The sequence below is a fragment of the Paramormyrops kingsleyae genome, chromosome 20, assembly GCF_048594095.1.
Source record: "Paramormyrops kingsleyae isolate MSU_618 chromosome 20, PKINGS_0.4, whole genome shotgun sequence".
In the NCBI taxonomy this organism is placed as follows: Eukaryota; Metazoa; Chordata; class Actinopteri; order Osteoglossiformes; family Mormyridae; genus Paramormyrops; species Paramormyrops kingsleyae.
In genome coordinates this window covers 22,267,834-22,287,927 of record NC_132816.1, presented here as the reverse complement: position 1 = coordinate 22,287,927, position 20,094 = coordinate 22,267,834, and the positions used below count along the sequence as shown (strand labels likewise).

Here is a 20,094-nt window from a genome sequence, read left to right as displayed (position 1 = left end):
CAGGAACTGAGGGCTCGGGCTTTGAAGAGGCCGGGCTGCGCTCTCCAGATGTCACCTGCAGGGGGCGGAGTCACTCAATGCTCCAGAATGGTATGAGAATAGCAAGCTGGAGAGAGGGAGCTGTTCTCCTCCATTGGGGGCTGGCAAGCCTGATAATTCATGAATCTGGAAAATGATGATTCGATTTTAATGCGCGAGCTGAACTGGGACTTCGGTGACTTAAAACAAATTTGGCTACATAAACAAAAAGGCACCTTAGTATATTTTCCCCTTACTTTCATGGGACAGCCAGCCAGCCTAACACATGCTGCCAATGGCAGCAGCGCAAAAAAATCAGGAAATATTAGCAAAGTGCTTTGGGGACTGCTGTCAGTAAACTGCGACCACCGACCCACTCAGCTGGGTTAAGCCAGGTAACTAGCATGATCAGATAACTCAGCTGTTTGTTACTCTTGCATAACGTCCCAAGCGGGACATGCTGACAGAGGCAGTGAAGTGCCTGTTAGCGCTGAAGCTAATGTCGCCCCATTGCTTCTGTCTCCATAAGCTAACATTAACATTTATTCAGCAGACGGTTTAATCCAGAGTGAGATGCATATTTAAGTAAGCAGGGTCACCGGGCCCTGGAGCAGCTGGGGGTTAGGGGCCTTATCCAGGGGCCCAACAGTGACATCACTCTGCTGACCCTGGGAATCAACCCAATGACCTTCTGATCGCAGAGCCGGAACCCTAACCCAGGGAGCCACACCCCCCGCCCCCCCCCCCCCAACAACACCTCCCTACTCAAACACTCTTCCTAATCTAAAGTCCATTCTAGCTATTTTACTGACACAGCACTATCTCACAAATAATAGCAGGTCTGCTAATCTATAAAATGCCATCATTTCTCATGAGGATGGACTGTAACCTCCTTCTTCTTTGAAACATCCAACATTTCTATTTGTGGCATCATGACCCAGCTCAAGAAAATAGAGACAGTGAGCTATCAAACATGATTAAAATGCCCGTCGGAATACCCTACGTTTACCTGAGATTTATAAAAGCAAGAGAACAATTAAATTGTCAAACAGTGAAAAAAAATGTGCTGACAATGTTGTTGCATGTGTTCAGTTTTGAAGACACATCTAGTACAGCTATAAAGCCAAATTTCTCCCCCCACTGCACCTCCACACAGTGTCATTCGAAGGCGCTTGAATCAGGCTCTTTCCATTTATTTATTTTTTACTCAATGTGACTCATTTCACAGTAAACCAGCACCCTTTGTGACACCACTTGTTAAATTTCAACCTATAATTCATCCTAATAGTGACATCATAGTCAATATACAAGCAGTCCTCTGGTTACGAACAAGATGCGTTGCCTATCTGTATTGAAGTCGAATTTCTAGGTAAACTGGATAATAAAAATAAATAAAAATAATAATGCACTTCATAATAAAAATAATTACTATACAGTAATAATAAAAATAAGTACCTACAGTGTTGTACCGTACCTCGAACCGATGCATCGCTGAAGCTGCGCACAAACATGTTCTGAGGTCAGAATGAAAGTATCTTAATCATCCTTGTAAGTATTAATGAATATTCGCCACTGGCAGGATGTACTGGGTAGCACTCAGATTGAGTGAAATCACTACAACGACACCTATATGAATCCTGAATTAAGATTGCATGAGCACTATATGAGTCCTGAATGAGTACAGCATGAGCCCTGTATGAGTCCTGATTGAGTACACCATGAGCCTCTATGAGTCCTGATTAAGTACACCATGAGCCCTGTATGAGTCCTGATTGAGTATAGCATGAGCCCTGTATGAGTCCTGAATGAGTACACCATGAGCCCTGAATGAGTCCTGAATGAGTACAGCATGAGCCCTGTATGAGTCCTGAATGAGTACACCATGAGCCCTGAATGAGTCCTGAATGAGTACAGCATGAGCCCTGTATGAGTCCTGATTGAGTACAGCATGAGCCCTGTATGAGTCCTGATTGAGTACAGCATGAGCCCTGTATGAGTCCTGATTGAGTACAGCATGAGCCCTGTATGAGTCCTGATTGAGTACACCATTTGTCCTGTTTGAATTTTTAATGAATGCAAATGGACTCTTGAATGAGTGCAGCATGAAGCCTGCATGAGTCCTTTTAAACACTACTGTATATAGACAAAAGTATTTGGACACCTGGCCATTACACCTACAGGAATTTTTATGACATCCCACTTTATACCCATGGGCATCAGTATGGAGTTGGTCCCCCCTCTTCAGCTATAACAGCTGTCACTCTTCTGGAGGGGCTTTCCACAACATTTTGGAGTGTGTTGGAATTTTTGCCCATTCATAGAGAAGAGCATTTGTGAGGTCAAGTACTGATGTGGGATGCGAAGGCCTGGCTCACAATCTCCATTTTACTTCATTGCACAGGTGTTTGATGGGGTTGAGGTCAGGGCTCTGTGCAGGCCAGTCAAGTTCTTACACACCAAACTCACCCAACCATGTCTTTATGGACCTTGCTTTGTGCACTGGGGAACAGTCATGCTGGAACAGAAAAGGACCTTCCTCAAACTGTTCTCACAAAGTTGAAAGCATTGAATTGTCCAAAATGTCTTAGTATGCTGAAGCATTAAGGCACTCTCTCACTGGAATTAAGGGGCCCAGCCCAACCCCTGATAAACAACCCCATACCATTATCTCTCCTCCACCAAACTTTACAGTTGGCATAATGCAGTCAGGCAGGTAACATTCTCCTGGCATTCAACAAACCCAGACTCATCCATCAGACTGCCAGACAGAGAAGTGTGATTTGTATGTCCACTAAACACATATCCACTGCTCCAGAATCCAGTGGCAGTGTGCTTTACACCACTCCAGCTGACACTCGCCGCTGCGCTTGGTGATGTGAGGCTTGCATGCAGCTGCTCGGCCATGGAAGCCCATTCCATGAAGCTCCTGGCATGTTGGGGTTAATGCCAGAAGAAGTTTGGAACTCAGCAGTTATGGACTCCAGAGATCGTTGGCGACTTTCACACACTATGCGCCTTGGCACTCGGTGACCCGCTCTGTTACTTTACATGGTCTGCCACTTCATGTCTGAGTTTCTGTTGTTCCTAAACGCTCCCACTTTGCAATAATACCACTTACAGTTGACCATGGAATATCTAGCAGGGAAGAAACTTCACAAACTGACTTATTGCAAAGGCGGCATCCTATGACCATATCACCCCTGAAGTCACTGAGCTCTTCAGAACGACTCGTTCTTTCAGAAATGTTTGTAAACCTGACTGCATGGCTTGGTGCTTGATTTTATACACACGTGGCAGTGGGTCTGAATGAAACACCTGAATTTAATGACTGAGAGGTCTGCCCCAATACTTAGTCTATATAATATATGTGCAGGAATCTTCTTCCTCTGACTGTGCATCAGGGGTGCAGCACTGCAGTAAGAAATACAGCAACATGATAAAAGAAACAAATATATTTAGTTTTTTTTTGATGATTTTCATACTCAGAGTGCCCCCCCCCCCCTATTTGACACCTCTTCACAAGCATTGTTGTATCACTGGCTGCCAAGTCACACGACCTAATAAGCAGGTTACCATGGAGACAATAAAGGAAGGTAACCCTTCACTGCAGCTGCGTCATGAACACGAACGTGTATGACGCAATGCACTGCTGTGGCGACCTGCCATGCACGGTACGCAGCTCACACAGAAGAAGCGGCGTCACACGCATGTGCATATGTGTGCAGGTTTCCCTTAACATGGCCTGCCGGATCACTTAGCTGTGCTTCCTGTACCGACAATCAAGTCAGAAGAAAGTCTCTGTAACTGCCCTATAACAGCGCCATGCTTGACACCCCCAGGACAGTGTGGCGCGTTCTGAGGCCTTATGGAGGAACTCAGCGTACTCAGTATGTCCCAAAAAGACCTGCAAATGCTCAGAAATTTATATAAAAGCCCTGAAATCAAAATTACGTCATGGCAAGAAAGTTTCTGTTTAATTTGTCCTGACATATCAATGCATAAGAGATAGAGGGAGCCATGGATGTTCTCATATTCACTGTGACAGCGCGACATCAATGTAACATCACCTTAACCACGCAACCCTTCTGGAAAGGATTTTTTGGTGTAAATGAAGGATCCATAAAAAAAATAAACTAAAATATAGATAGATAAATAAGGTCATACCCAGAACAATGCCTATTGTTACACTAATCCAAAACTCTTTCAAGTTTAACAGATGGTGCAGAAAAACAGTTGAATATTTTTAAATGTAATTATTGTTTTCCAGGTAATTATAATAACTAAAAATATAATGCTGAGGGTTTTAATTCTGAACACCAGTGCATGCTAAAATGTTTGTTCAGAAGATTAGGCCAGAATAGGGTCCCAATATACTGAACACTAACATTTAGCCAGAATGGGGTGCCTATATACTGAACACGAACACTAGGCCAGAATGGGGTGCCTATATACTGAACACGAACACTTAGCCAGAATGGGGTGCCTATATACTGAACACGACACTAAGCCAGAATGGGGTGCCTATATACTGAACACGAACACTAAACCAGAATGGGGTGCCTATATACTGAACACAAACACTAAGCCAGAATGAGGTGCCTACTGTATATACTGAACACGAACACTAAGCCAGAATGGGGTGCCTATATACTGAACACGAACACTAAACCAGAATGGGGTGCCTATATACTGAACACAAACACTAAACCAGAATGGGGTGCCTATATACTGAACACAAACACTAAGCCAGAATGGGGTGCCTATATACTGAACACGAACACTAAACCAGAATGGGGTGCCTATATACTGAACACAAATACTAAACCAGAATGGGGTGCCTATATACTGAACACGAACACTAAGCCAGAATGAGGTGCCTATATACTGAACATAAACAGGTGTAGTGTCGTTCCCGTTTCATAGCACTACGTACGTTGTTATAAGTACGTATCAGTCCAGCAGGGTCTGGGCTTAGAACTGTGAATCGGCGCAGAAACTCCAGTAATGGGAAGGCAACATGAAGAAGCATATTCAAATAAATAAGCAAAATACACTGTTAGACATGTTATACTAATGGAAAGAAAGAGCGCGCTAAGAACGGCCGTTCCCACGGATTCCGGGCCGCCGCGGTTTGGCAGCTCCCAGCCCGGAGAGAAAGGCTGCAAACTTCTCCTTCTTTAACGCGAGTTAAATGCTGGGCTGCGATGTTAGACGTTATACTAATTGATATTATTTATTTAAAATGATTTGAACATTTTCCCGTAATTCAGAATGATTTTAGATATAGAAATTAATCCAAAGTAAATTTACTAAAAAAAGTAATTTACAGTATTTCACCATCCTAACAGGTGTAATCCGTTTATATAGTTCATGAATGACTCTGTGAAATAAATACAGTAATTTAAAACGCGTGGAAACGCATTCATTTTCCAGGTTAAACGCATACACAGGCTACCAGTGTCAGCGAAATGTGGCTATATTAATAACAGTTGCCATGACGTCACCGTGTCCATTTTATAGACGCTTTAAAGGAAGGGTTTCGTTTCGGGACATAACCCTAATGTGAGGATAAACCCTGGAAGATTGTCGCTTTAAATAAGAGCTGCAGCGACGATGTGCCCTGGAGCGGAGATGGCACCGACCATGTCCGGCTCTGCGGCAGGGAGCTCGGCAGAAAGAGCGCGCTAAGGACGGCCGTTCCCACGGATTCCGGGCCGCCGCGGTTTGGCAGCTCCCAGCCCGGAGAGAAAGGCTGCAAACTTCTCCTTCTTTAACGCGAGTTAAATGCTGGGCGGCGATGCTCCGCGTCTTTTATGCCTGGCCGAGCTGTCGCCCCCTCCGGCTGCAAGCTTTCCCGCAGCACCGCCCGGCACTCCGTGCTTTAATTGCCTTTGGAAATGACTAACTCTGCGTTTGCGTCGGACGGGCTACAAACTGGATGACGATGGGAAGCTCGACGGCATTTTTACACTAGTTGCATTCACCGAATTAGGTAAAGAAATCTTTATATATATTGATATACATAAAAACTCCGCGTTTGTGCTTCGATTTAGCGGATATACGGTAGCTGTAAAATCAAGATAAAGACAGAGCTTAGAATATAATCTCTGCCAGATCAATAATAATTATCAGCAGGCAGCTCTCGGAAATGCATACATTGTTTTTTTTCCTCTAAATAAAAGTCAGTTCTTACCTTAGCAAATATATTTCGTAACATTGTTCCATAACTACGAACCTATTTCTCGTCTTTACCCCAACCGGTTCGGCTTAAGGTACCAGTGCGCTTTTTTGTATATCTTTTTCCTGCCTTCGACACTACGGCCATCATTTGTTATCTGCAGTGGAAACAGGGTTGTTGAAAGCTGGACAGCAGCCTGCTTACGTTATTAATAATCATTGCGTTCTTACAAATGCTCATAAATGAGCTTCGATTTGAAAGCCGGCACGGAGCTGCGGTCCGGTCCGGTACCCTGGGCTGACGGTGCTGCTTCTGCAGGTGTGGAGCTGTCCTGCCCTCGGATGGCCACGGAGACCCCAGGGCTGCTCCCCGCATCTAATATCTCTGCGCGATTTGGCAGCGCGAATGGTAAGTCCCGAACCGAGCCGAACCGAACCGGGCAGCAGCGCCGGGCGGCATCTTCCGCCCCTCAACTTACGCGGACTTCGTCTGCACGGTTAGTTGTGCGGCGTGTTGATGTGGCAGCGGTGATTGTTTTAAAGTTTTACACCGCTAGTGCTTTTAAAGGTGCCATTCCTACTTATTCTGGCCGCGTTACATTACACATTTAATGGGTTAATAAAAGTATAAAGGGAAGCTATTCTTCATTGAATATTTGAATCGATTTGTTGGGTCTTTTCCAGACTCACAGTCAACAGAACATTGTCAGATATTTCCATTAATAGCTCTGAGTACACTCTACATACACTGGATTGTTGCAATAGGCTAATATCATCGTGATCCGTAACATTCTACTCATCGATCGGTGTATTATTCACACTCCGCCAACCCACCCACAACGTGGAAAGTTAAACTACTGTGTTGGTGAGCGGATCCCTTCAGGAGCAGCTCTGCACGCCACGTTACGTTCAAGCTGCAGAACACAAAGCGTGAATCGTTCATTCACCTTCCCATAATCTATCCCGATGTCTCACTCTGCCTGTCCGCCGAGTGTCCGAGGGCCCGTCTCCGTTTTTAATTATGCATGAAGACAGATAGACGTGTCGGAGGCTGTGGGTCTGCCGGGGAAAACCCGGCATTATGGGAAGATGCCGCGCGGCTGCGGAGAGGCGTGCGCCGCATACCAATAGCGTTACAGTAGCGTCGGGGGGAGGCCAGTGACTGCGGCGCGATGGGGGGCGGGGGCACGGCCCACGATGGGCTGAGGGTTCAAGGAGTTGTCAGGTCTCCTATGCGCTCAAGGATGCAGAGGCTTACATTATATGTGCTATATATGCGATTTTAAAAGGAATGGTTCTGTAACATCGCTGATCAGTTTGCCCTACGCAAACTCGTGTAATATCTCCTCAGTCCTATAATGACTCAAATATCCTATAATGATTTATCAGTTCTGTAACAGCATTAATATAAAAACTCCTCAGTCCTCTGACTGTCAGTTCTGTTCTTTTTAAAGCACGGTGCCTTGTGAACATCAGTGACTCTACCAATAAGTGTGTTTTAACTGCTTGGCTGCTTAATGGAGATGCAGCCTCGAGTAAGCAGTCCTTAAATCACTTGAGCATCGTGAGGTCTCTCTGACTCCTGCTGAACATGTGGCTTTGTGGAGGACAGTACATGTAAGCGTTTTTCCCTGAGTAATGGAACCTTACAGCAGTTAACAGGGAGGTTAACATGCCACACAGCCATTGGCTTTTCAGCACCATGGACAGCGATGTAATATTGTCAAGGGCAAAAATGTGTGTGGCATAATCAGATATCAGTTATAGAATAGGTTTCATTCCCTTGGGCAGGGTGATGTCATCAGTTACAAGCTAGATTTCAATCCCATGAACAGGGTGGTGTTATCAGTAATAGGCTGGGTTTCAGTCCCATGGACAGGGTGGTGTCATCATTAATAGCCTGGGTTTCAGTCCCATGAGGTGGTGTCATCAGTTATAGGCTGGGTTTCAGTCCCATGGACAGGGTGGTATCATCAGTAATAGGCTGGGTTTCAGTCCCAAGGGCAGGGTGGTGTCATCATTAATAGCCTGGGTTTCAGTCCTATGGGGTGGTGTCATCAGTTATAGGGTGGGTTTCAGTCCCATGAGGTGGTGTCATCAGTAATAGGCTGGGTTTCAGTCCCATGGACAGGGTGGTGTCATCATTAATAGCCTGGGTTTCAGTCCCATGAGGTGGTATCATCAGTAATAGGCTGGGTTTTAGTCCCATGGGCAGGGTGGTGTCATCATTAATAGCCTGGGTTTCAGTCCTATGGGGTGGTGTCATCAGTTATAGGGTGGGTTTCAGTCCCATGGACAGGGTGGTGTCATCAGTAATAGGCTGGGTTTCAGTCCCATAGACAGGCTGGTGCCATCATTTGTCAGCCTAGGTTTCGATCCCATGGACAGGGTGGTGTCATCAGTTGTCAGGTTGGGTTTCAATCCCATGCACAGGGTGATAGGGTGTTAACATGGACTGTGTTTCAGCATCCTGGATGATCACATTAGTGGGCAGTTTTGAAGCTCAGCACACTAAGCCTCAGTGCCTGTGATCAGAAGGTTGTTGGTTCAATGGCGGGCCTCGACAGAATAGTCACATATCTGTGAGCTCCTGAGGAAGGCCCCTAACCCCCAGCTCCACGAGTGCTGGATGCTGGCAGACCCTGCGCTGTGACCCCCAAACTTGAAGTAGAGGCACAGGGCAAGTTATTCTTAAAGGGATGTTGACGGCGGGGGCGTGATAGAGGCCAGGTGTGCGCGGACCTCCGGGATCCCTCTGGGGTGTGACCTCTCGGCCTGGATCCGCCCGCCCTCTGTGCCTCTTCTACCATGCAAAAGGAGTATTTTGGGTGACACTGCGATGACGTGTGAATCGGGGGTTATGAAATGCTGACAAACAGTCAGGCTTTTGCCAAACGGTGTGCAGAGACCAGAACTGACAGGTTTACTTGCTGGTTCACAGACACTGAGTGGCGGGTCGGCTGCACTGAACAAACAGGCGAAAGATGCTGACCTGCCGTGGGCAACCGGCTCCTTCAGATCCACCCACCTCGTTTCTATAGAAACAAGGAGGATGCATGTTATGCCCGTGTCCTTTTATTTTGCTCTCTCAGGCCTATTTGTGTATCATTCGTTTAATTCCGAATGCAATTTTAGGAATTAATGACAATGGGACAGATAATGTAATAAATGGAAATAAAATGGGAAGTAATTTATCAGCAGGCAAAGCTTAGCAGTGACTCACTGTGTCGATGGTGCAGTGTTCCTACCCATCATGCACTGCATTGTGTCTACCTGTCACCCCAGGATGAGTTCTGTGTTGTAATTACAGGAGGCTCAATGAAGCCCCCATTCCGGCATGCTGTCATTGGTTGACTCAGGCCTCTTGATTATAACATACATTCAAGCACTTTTCCCTGTATTTGTCTTTTCTAAAAGCGACTCTGACAGTTTTATGTTCTTAGTATGAAAACAGCACAGCTCTTTCTCGGCACTGACTGCTCCACAAGAAATCTGCTGTTGGATTCCTGACTGCTGTGCTTCATCTCTCTGCCAGCAGGTGGCATGGCGGTTAACTTGCAGCCCAAGTTTGTTGGTGCGGCTTCCGGAAGGAGCTCTGCTGTTGTACCTTAGGGAGACACACTTATCCTGAATTGCTGCTGCAAATTGTGAAACTCGAAATTACGCAGCCGTTTTGGGGAAAAATGTCACCTAGGCAGCAAAAAAGTAGCTGTGCTCTTCTTTTTCATTCATCCCACATCTGACACGTCAGCAGCTCATGGACCTCGGGCCAAACTCAGCCCCCAGCCTAGTTTCACGCTGTCTGCAGGAACTTACGGAAAATCACACAGATAAGGTTTTAATCTAGGCGGCAGAATACAATTTCAGAATACGGGTACATTGGTTTGAAAAAAATTTTAAAAGTCAAGTCAAGTGGGCTGTATTGTCATACCATCCAAATGCAGGTATACATCATCATCAGGCATTCTGTCGAATACGTCTTTTGGCCACACTATGGATTAGTGCTTTCCATGTTTACTGATCTAGATCAGCAGGTACACAGGAGCACGAAATAACGGTCCCCCAGGACCACGGTGATGACATACAGACAGCGAGTGATGATAATAATAATCATAACAAGTCATACTATTCTCAGTCTTCTACGTGGGACACTATAGTGGATAATAATCAGCTCGACTATCAGTCTGACCAGGCTGAAAAATATGACAGCTTGCATGGGCAACTGGGAAGGGACAGAATTAATGAACTGCTGGCAGTATGTATTTAATGGCGGTGGGGAGAGGAGGGGCGCGGTACTCTGACGGCGAGTTGGAGAGGACGTGCACTCTTAGGCCCCCCGACACGCGATGCGATGCGCAGCCGCGGGAGGGACGCAGGCCTAACGTGCCGACGGACTGCTGCTGTACTCATGGCTGCTTGGTGATTAACCGTAGCAAGGGGATCCTAGCTGAGGCCAAGCTCGCAGGCAGGTGATGTCCTCTTTCCTTAATCGTTCCTGATGCCTGCAGTCTCGTTGGCAGTGGGGGAGGTCATTTCCTGGACAGATTTTTGTTCTCAGTCCAAACATAAGTACCCTTATCTCTGTGTCATTAGCCTGTTACCCTTTACTGGGGTCCCTTGAGATTGGATTGAGTCTATCGGGGCCCCATTAACTAAAGCGACTTTGACACCCCATGTTTTAAAGTCTATATTTAGTGAAGAAAAACACACACTACTTACGCTGGACCGAAATAGGTAACTTAAAATAAACAGAGGGCCCCGCGGGACCCAGTAGCGCAGGACGAAGTCTCACATTTAGGCCGTCTTCATAACATCCTCACTGGACCTCGTCTGGGCAGAATGTTCCAGAACCAGCCTGGCAAGGCATGGCGCCACCTGGGATTCAGCGAGCTTTACGACCTGTACATAAACGCTGTTTGTGATGTCTGAATCTGGGCTATTTCGGGACCAACTAACGGCAGTTTGTCAGCAGCTCACAGGAGAACTGATGGCAGAGCTGAGCCAGTCAGGAGCAGGGAAGGCCCAAGACAGGCCCAGGACAGGCCCAAGACAGGCTTAAGACAGGCCCGGGACAGGCCTAAGACAGGCCCAAGACAGGCCTGGGACAGGCCCAGGACAGGCCCAAGATAGGCCTAAGACAGGCCCAAGACAGGCCCGGGACAGGCCCAAGATAAGCCTAAGACAAGCCCAAGACAGGCCCGGGACAGGCCCAAGACAGGCCCTTGTGACAAATTAAACCTGAAACTTGCCCATAGCAGCATCATTGGCAGAGACAAGCACTTCTAGGAGGTGGAGCAGGCAGAATGACCTCTTATGTCCAAGGAATCCCCTTTGAGAAGAGGGATTAGCGGGTCGTTGTGCGCATGTCCCCTTTGCAAAGCGCCTGGTGCTGTTTGTCCAAAAACCCAGGTTTCCTGCCAAGAAGAGGTTGGTGCTTTGAGCTTCACTGCGTGACAGTGATCCAAAGCATACATGAAACTACAAAAGTGGGATAACTGCAGAAAATGAACTCCCTCTTCCCACCACTCACATCTACTTGCCACCACATCACAGATGTACATCAAAAGGCAAGGGGAGCTAGAAAACTCCCACGTGAAGGAAAGTTCAGGTACTTTGCTTTCTGAGAAAAGCCAGAATGTTATAGATACCATAAAGCAGGAGACATCAGAGTGATCTACGCCACAGAAAACTGCACTGAGTGAGACCTGCCGAGTGCGGCCTTCTGAGTGTGGCCTTCTGAGTGCGGCCTGCCGAGTGCAGCCTGTTGAGTGCAGCCAGCTGAATGCGGCCATCTGAGTGAGGCCTTCTGAGTGCGGCCTGCAGACTGCAGCCTACTGAGTGCGGCCTTCTGAGTGTGGCCTAATGAATGCGGCCTTCTGAGTGAGGGCTTTCCAATGCGACCTTCTGAGTGCGGCCTGCCGTGTGCGGCCTTCTGAGTGCGGCCTACTGAATGTGGCATTCTGAGTGAGAGCTTCTGAGTGTGGCCTGCCGAGTGCGGCCTTCTGAATGCGATCTTCTGAGTGCGGCCTTCTGAGTGCGGCCTGCCAAGTGCGGCCTTCTGAATGCGGTCTTCTGAGTGCGGCCTTCTGAATGCGGTCTTCTGAGTGCGGCCTTCTGAATGCGGTCTTCTGAGTGCGGCCTTCTGAGTGCGGCCTGCCATGTGCGGCCTTATCAGTGCGGCCTGCCAAGTGCGGGCTTCTGAATGCAGCCTGCCAAGTGCAGCCTTCTGAGTGCGGCCTTCTGAATGCGGCCTATCGGGTTCAACCTGTCAAGTATGGCCTGTCGAATACAGACTTCTGAATGCAGCCATCTGAATGCAGCCTTCTGGGTGCAGCCAGCCAAGTATGGCCTATCGAATGCGGACTTCTGAGAGCAGCCTGTTGCGTTCAGCCTTCTGAGTGTGGCTTGATGAGCGCGGCCTGCTGAGTGCGGCCTGATGAGTGCAGCCTTCTCAGTTTGGCCTGCCAAGTTTGACCTTCTAAGTGAGGCCTGCCAAGTGTGACTGGTGAGAATGGTGTGGCTCATAGCATTAGGCCTCAGTATCTCACCCTCAGTAACAGAGTGACATACTCTCTGCTATACATAGACTTAAAAAGAGTTGTACAATGGTCAGCTTTGTATTATTTCACACCAACAGGCTGCTCCGTTTCCTAAGGCAAATGAGAAAATGCATGATTCATTACATAGTTATTGCATATCGATCAGAATGAAAATTTTTTACTTACAAGATCATTTTGGATAGGTTGTGATATTGGACCAGTGGAGATGCACATGCGTGTGATATCTCTGTGATGTTACCAGGGGGTGCCATCTCCACTTCGCTTATCTGATGAACATGATATATTTGCGTCACGGCGTGAGCTACACTTTCTCCGCAGTCAGAGCTGCTGAACATCAATTAAAAGCTGGATGAGTCTCAGAGCCCCCCCAAACTATTCCAGATAAATGTTATTTATCTTAGCAGCAGCTTTTATCCCAGCGCCATTTTTTTTTTGTTTGTTTGTTTTTGTTTTTCCAGACAGTCCCTGGGGCAGCTGGGGTTAAGGGCCTCACTCAGGGGGCCAAAGGTGACATCACACAGCTTCCTAACCCGCTGAGCCCTCCCTGCCCCCATACTTGCAGACAGGCAGGCTTTCGCCATGTTATTTTCTGCCTCGTGTCTCCGCTTTACTCCTAAGTGTGTGCCGTACAGACGCCCCAACTCTGGGCCTCATAGACAGGCCTCGCATCTACCTGGCCCAGGTTGGGGGGTGTCAGACCATGGTTGGGGCTTGAGTGTTTTGTATAGTCTTGTTAATTTGATCCGTCCCTTCCCTGCCTGTCGTGATGTAATCAGGGCGGTGGCCTGTGTCTCCCGTCTCCCCCAACAGGACTTTGAGAATGCGTTGGCCTTCCCCCCGTACCCGGGGGAGTTCCTGCACCCGGTCGTGTACGCCTGCACGTCTGTGCTGCTGCTGTGTATGCTCACTGCCATCGTCACCTACGTCGTACACCACAGGTAAGTGGGGGGGGGGGGGGGGGGGGGGCAAATGGGAGGGAGGCAGGCTCCTTCTGACTGAAACGGGACTGCCGAGCGAAAGCTAAAGATGAATATTTTATAATGGTCTATAAAAAGGTAGAAATGTGTAAGGTCTTTCTGGAATGTTCCGGAATATACCCTGGCTGTGCAAAAATAACAGTCAGACTGGGAATGACCAAAGAGTGTTCTTTGTAAGTGAAATGGCACATTAGCCAGTTTGGTTTCTCACGCGTCTTGCTGAATCCCCACAAAGCGAGTGGGACTTACACATGTTGCCGTGTTCCGGATGGGCGAGCGTGCATGCAGAGTGTGTGCATCTCCTGCTCTGCTCCGTACAGACAGGCACCTCAGGCGCTCAGAGACATCACATACTCTGCTAGCTCAGTACCTCATGCGTTCGGCTGATCAATTTTTAAAGGACATTAATGATGAAAAGGTCTCTTCTAAAATGTTCTCCTGGCGGTCTGCCTCCCGCAGCCGTCCGTATGGTGAGCTCGCCGCCTGTCCTGGCTTCGGGGGCTGCCTGCATGAACACGGACTGCCCTGTGGAGATTAACACGGCCACTTAGGCTCCCTGTGGAAGGACGGCAGCTTCAGCTTCTCTGGAGACGCTCTCCGGATGTCAAATGGGCCATCTTGAATCCCTTAGAAAATCAGAAATATGAAAGTGTCAATTATGCATTTGGGAAGAAACATATTGCATTTATTTTTCATATACATTTTATTTATTTACCTGCCGCTTTTAATCCAAAGTGACGTACATTGGAGGAAGCAGGGTCAGCCTGTCTCCGGAGCAGCGGGGGGGGGTTAGGGCCTGTTCCAGGGGCTCGGCGGTGACATCATTCTGCCAACCCTGGGTCACTAAAGCAGAAGGGCCCCTTCGGCTTGTTATACTTATATGTGAGCACAGGCAGAATTTAATGTGACGCTAATTGAAGATAAACACCAACCCCCAGAGAGCTCTGCTGGTCTCCTCTCTCTTATCTGAACTGGTGCCCAACTGGCTTCCCTTTGTAGCCTCGTTAAGAAGTGGGAGGGATTCATGGCTTCTGAAGAACATGTGTAAATAATTCGCCGGGAGCCCCGGCAGCTGTGCCGTTAAGCGTGGGGGCTCACTGCAGCTCTCTGTGGTTTTTTTGTCCTCCCCCCCAGCGCCATCCGCATCAGCAGGCAAGGCTGGCACGTGCTCCTTAACCTTTGCGTGCACACGGCACTGACATTCACCGCCTTCGCCGGGGGCATCAACCGCATCACTTCCCCTGTCGCCTGCCAGGTGGTGAGTGCTCCTGCCTCCCGGGGAATCCATTATTTAGCCGCTCGGTGGCCCCTCCCCCCCCATGGGGCCCACCCCCCCACCGTCAGGGTGTCCTTGTCAAATGGACTGACAGCGGCTGACTCTCGATGCCCAAACCGAGCCATGAAGCGCCAGGCCCCCACCATGACGCCGCGGGGCTGTCGGGGGCCTCGCTCGGGGCCGGTTCATCTCACGGAGCCCGACACTGATCGCCATGGTAACGAGCACCACCCGCCCGCCCCGCTTCTGACTAGCGAAGCATGCGCTAAATCCATAGCGCGAGATTACGGGCGACGCTGTCGAAGGAATCCAAGGCTTTTGCTCTGCTGTACTCACCGACTGTCTCAGTGAATACTGAGGCTCTGTTAATGGCTGGATTCACATGCAAACATGCTACGTTCGTCATATTACATGCTTAAAAACACGTTAGTTAGCATGTAATTTACATTAATGATTTGTCAGAGAGACATTTCCTCTGGGCACTCCAACAAGCAGCCGGGCTGATTGATGGTTCTAAATTGCCCATGATGTATGATTGTGGCATCACGTCCAAGGTGTCCCCTGCCCTGTGCCCTGTGATGGACTGGCATCTGTCCAAGGCGTCCCCTGCCCTGTGCCCTCTGATGCCCGGCCACCCCGTCCAGGGTGTCCCCTGCCCTGTGCCCTGTGATGGACTGGCATCTGTCCAAGGCGTCCCCTGCCCTGTGCCCTCTGATGCCCGGCCACCCCGTCCAGGGTGTCCCCTGCCCTGTGTCCTGTGATAGACTGGCATCTGTCCAAGGCGTCCCCTGCCCTGTGCCCTCTGATGCCTGGCATCCTGTCCAGGGTGTCCCCTGCCCTGTGTCCTGTGATAGACTGGCATCTGTCCAAGGCGTCCCCTGCCCTGTGCTCTCTGATGCCTGGCATCCCATCCAGGGTGTCCCCTGCCCTGTGTCCTGTGATAGACTGGCATCAGTCCAAGGTGTCCCCTGCCCTGTGCCCTCTGATGCCTGGCATCCCGTCCAGGGTGTCCCTTGCCCTGTGTCCTGTGCTGTCCCTGTGACTCTGACCAGGATAAATGGTCTGCTGTATGGATGTTGGAGTATCCAGAAATGCACATTTACACTAAAACGCTGTGGTAAAGCAGAGTACTACAGATTTCATAGCAGATCTAACCCATCTCACAGTTTATGAGTAGTAGCGGCGACACTGCTGCTCCAGGAGGGGCGCTAGTGAGCAGGCTTATGATGTGCAGTGTGTCTGCTCCACCACAGGTGGGCATCGTGCTGCACTACTCCTCGCTGGCCAGCCTGCTGTGGTTGGGCGTCAGCGCCAGGTTCATCTACACCCAGGTGAGCAGGGAGGCGCCCCAGGGCCCGGATGGGGACCCCTGCTCCCCCCAGAGTCCCCCAACAGGCATCGTGAGGTAGGCGGGGGGACACACACTTATAACTGACAGGGTGACTGTTAGGGTCGACACAGCTGATATCAGGAACTGCCGAGGCGGACCGGGGGCCCTAGGCTGCATGGGCGAGGGGCCCCTGAGCGGCCATTTGAGAGGGAATTACAAACGATCAATAATATGCTAATGAAAGCGTCAGGTGGCAGCTGTAGTACTTACCAATCATGGTGGGGGCAGGAATGCTGTCAGTAAAATTCGCCAATCAGGGGGAGGGGGTGTCATGCTGGACGGATCGATTGGCCAGATATTAGAGGTTTGACCTTTACGTCTTTGCTGAGGCCGCGGCTGTAGCCCAGGTCAGGCTATACCTATAAGGTTAGTCTTAAATTTCTGCGTACGTCCGTTTAATCGTGTTTTCTCCACGTCTGCTTACAATTTGTCTACCACTCTAGCAGGATAGTGTCACAGACATGGGAGACGTGATGTTAGTCTTGTATTTTTCTTCCGTTTCCTTCTGTGATGCGACCGATAGCCAAGCACTGGGCTCCAGTGCGAAAAGCAAGCTGGGCAGGGTTGGGTCTCAGAGTAGAAATGGTCCGTTCAGCCGAGAAAAGGAGGCAGCTTTGTCTCCCCTAAAAATGAAAATATCAGACACGCTAGTTTAATTTAAATGATTATTTTATCTGATATCCATAAACATTCTGTCTTTACGGGGCCTCTTTTGGCTGCCTATACCTGCCCTTTGGTCAGTCCGCCCCTGACAAGATCAGTACAATTCAGTGCAAGCTTAAGCTACCATAGCTGCAGCTCCACACCGCTCTGAACTAGCCTAAGTGAGGCGGACGGAGGTCAACAGCAGCCTGAGGTGAGCTGGTTCTTCCGGCAGGTTCTACCTGGTTAGTGACGGTGTCCCGCTCCTCATCTGCACTGTCACCGCGGCCACCAACATCCAGAACTACGGCAGCAGCGACAGCAGCCCTTTGTAAGTAGGGGGCCCCGGGCCCCGGCGCCCGCCCACTCACGCCTCCGCCAGAGACCCGGTGTTCCAGCACTGTTCTGTCCTTCCTGCCACGTTTTTAAGGGACCTTAAAATAGCCCAGAACTTGCAGAAGGTGCTTGTGCAGAACTGTCACGTTTCCTGTGGTGATGGTGATGATGTCATCGTGGTTATGAGGCCAGTGTGGTAAAACATGAGTGTCTCCCACGGCGCGTTAATGAGGGCTGGGGTGTGGGGGGCGGGCCTTGCTGATGTCACACCAGCGACTCCCCCAGGAATGCGATTAACAAGCTTCCCGTTGTGCAGCTGCTGGATCGCCTGGGAGCCGAGCCTTGGCGCTTTCTACTGTCCCGTGGCGCTCGTCGTCGTGGCGACCTGCGGCTACTTCCTGTGCGCCTCCATCCAGCTGCGGCGGCACCCCGAGCGTCGATACGAGCTGCAGGTGACGCCAGAGGAGCGGCGGCGGCCTACGGGCGGGGCAGCGGGGCCGGGCGACGCCCCCGGTGCCACGCTAGCCAATGAGCTTTCGCTGAGGGCGCAACTGCGCACTGCCGCCTTCACCCTGCTCCTCTTCCTCAGCACCTGGGCCTTTGGCGCACTGGCCGTGTGGCTGAGCCCCGTCCTCGACATGGTTTTCAGCTGCTTGTACGGGGCATCCTGTGCCAGTCTGGGCCTCTTCCTGCTCATCCAGCACTGTGCCAAGCGTGAGGACGTCTGGCAGCGCTGGTGGGCATGCCGCTCTGCCCCACCCCCCGCCGCTGCCCCTGCCAAGCCCAGCGCCAACGGCGACGCCCCCTCTGCCCACGCGGGCCCCCCGGCCTTACAGGCAGGCCCCTGTTGTGTGATCCCACTGTGCCAGAGGGAGACACAGGGCGAAGTACAGACTGGCACCCCCTCCAGGCCGCCACTGCAGAGCTGTCTGAAGGACAGGGCTAAGCCACGCCCCCTCAGCAGGTACACCTACCAGGCGGCCTCGTCGAGTCTGGACAGCAGTGCTCACGGCTCATACCCGGAGAGCCCGCAGTGCGCCCTCGAGCTGCACTCCTGCCACACGCGTGATGCAGATGTGTGCCACGGCATGCAGGAGGCGCACTCGTGTCACTGCGTCCGCGACACATTGCCGTGCTCCAGCCCAAGCGACTTGGAGGCGTGCCACGGCACAAACGAGGGCCGCATGTGTCATGAAGGGCTTGTATGTGCCGGCTCACATGATGGACATGCCTGTGACAGCACGTATGAGGCACATGCGTGTGAGTGCATGCACCAAGGTCATGTGTACAGATGCATGCGTGAAGGACACATCTGTAACAGTGTGCACGAGGGACACACGTGTAAATGCATGCATGAAGGATACACGTGTAGATGCACACGTGAAGGACACGCCTGTAGCAGCGTGCATGAAGGGTGCAGCTACCACCGGCAGCAGGCGTGCCCGCAAGCGGACCCCTTCGCCATCGTGTGCCATGGCACCACCAGTCCCAGCTCTGCCCTCTATGGCTACAGGAAGATGGCCAATAGGGAAACACTGCTTCCCCTGGAGATGGACTCACAGAACGTGGCCACTCAGATGCAAGCTCCCACCTACCCACCAACACAAACCAATCAGAACAAGAGTCAGAAGGAAAACTCGAAGCAGCAGGGCCACATACGGACCGGTCTGTGGAAGAATGAGACCAGCGTCTGAGTCCTGGGAGGAACAAGCTGCTGAAATCTCACTTTTATATTGCTCTTGTGTATGCTGGATCCGTTTTCTCTCTCCATCACTGGCCTGCATAACATCCACAGAGTTTTATTTTCCTAAAAGAGGAATAGGTAAGAAGACCAATCATATAATCAATGTTTGGACGTTTGGGGTTAGTAAAGAAGCACTGAAGGCAACTATAATTCTAACTTTCTAAGCAGCAATCACTGACTTCCATGTTTGAGACATTTACAAATGTTGTGAAATTATGGGTATTTTAATGGTTGAAATATGTAAACTAAAATAAAAAGATGAGGTAAAACAATTAATTAAAGAAAATAATTGCTTCTCACGAGGACCAAAATATATCTCGGCTAAGGAGTCCAACCCATCCTTTTATTGTCGTGTCATGTGACTGGAATGAGCCAATAGGAGCCGACGTTAGAGCTGAGCCGTGTAGCTTGAACCAAAGCAGGCGTGTCATAGTCTGGAGGTGTGGATTTTTTTTATTAATTTGCCAAAACACACTTTGGAAACAAATCGCAAAACAGTGCCAATCTTTTTTGAATGTGATAAATGGGGACCCACTTGAAGCTGCGGAACTTTAAAGTGTTTTAATTTTTCTGTGTACAGTCCTTATTGGCAACGATGGTGTTCATGCTGCAATGGACAAATAAATAAATACCACATTTTTCATTTTTAAGCTGACGTCATTTTAGGCTTTTCTTGTGGGGGTTATTATGCATCTGATATGCAGCGGTGATGACATGTATTCAGTCTGTATATCAAAGCCGCTCCGTTTATGAAGATATTAATTAATTAATTAATGTGGTTAGGCGTGTCAGGACATGGTACCCTCGCCGATGTCGTTCGGCGGGCTGAGGCGCTTGCTTGTGCTCGTGCGTCTCACTTGTCCGGCGGGCTGAGGCGTCTGCGTGTCCTCGCGCGTGTCACTCGCCCGGCGGGTGGAGGCGCCTGCGTGTGCTCGCGCGTGTCACTCGTCCGGTGGGTCGAGGCGCCTGCGTGT

At 49.8% G+C, this 20,094-nt stretch overlaps 1 protein-coding gene across 1 annotated transcript; it reads left to right on the top strand.

The window, feature by feature from the left end:
• Positions 1-5,536: 5,536 nt before the first annotated feature.
• adgra1a (adhesion G protein-coupled receptor A1a) lies at positions 5,537-19,759 on the top strand. The gene is made up of 7 exons (XM_023820238.2): positions 5,537-6,010; positions 6,515-6,604; positions 13,566-13,693; positions 14,867-14,990; positions 16,262-16,413; positions 17,276-17,371; positions 17,693-19,759. Exons 2-7 carry the CDS (start codon positions 6,602-6,604, stop codon positions 19,068-19,070), a joined length of 1,881 nt encoding a protein of 626 aa, XP_023676006.2. The 5' UTR covers positions 5,537-6,010; positions 6,515-6,601; the 3' UTR covers positions 19,071-19,759.
• Positions 19,760-20,094: the final 335 nt, after the last annotated feature.

Excerpts from the sequence above, each read along its gene's own strand:
- adgra1a (XM_023820238.2), top strand. Across the intron at positions 14,991-16,261 it reads CCCCTGTCGCCTGCCAGGTG|GTGGGCATCGTGCTGCACTA; the intron begins GTGAGTGCTCCT and ends GCTCCACCACAG. Across the intron at positions 16,414-17,275 it reads CCCCCAACAGGCATCGTGAG|GTTCTACCTGGTTAGTGACG; the intron begins GTAGGCGGGGGG and ends TTCTTCCGGCAG.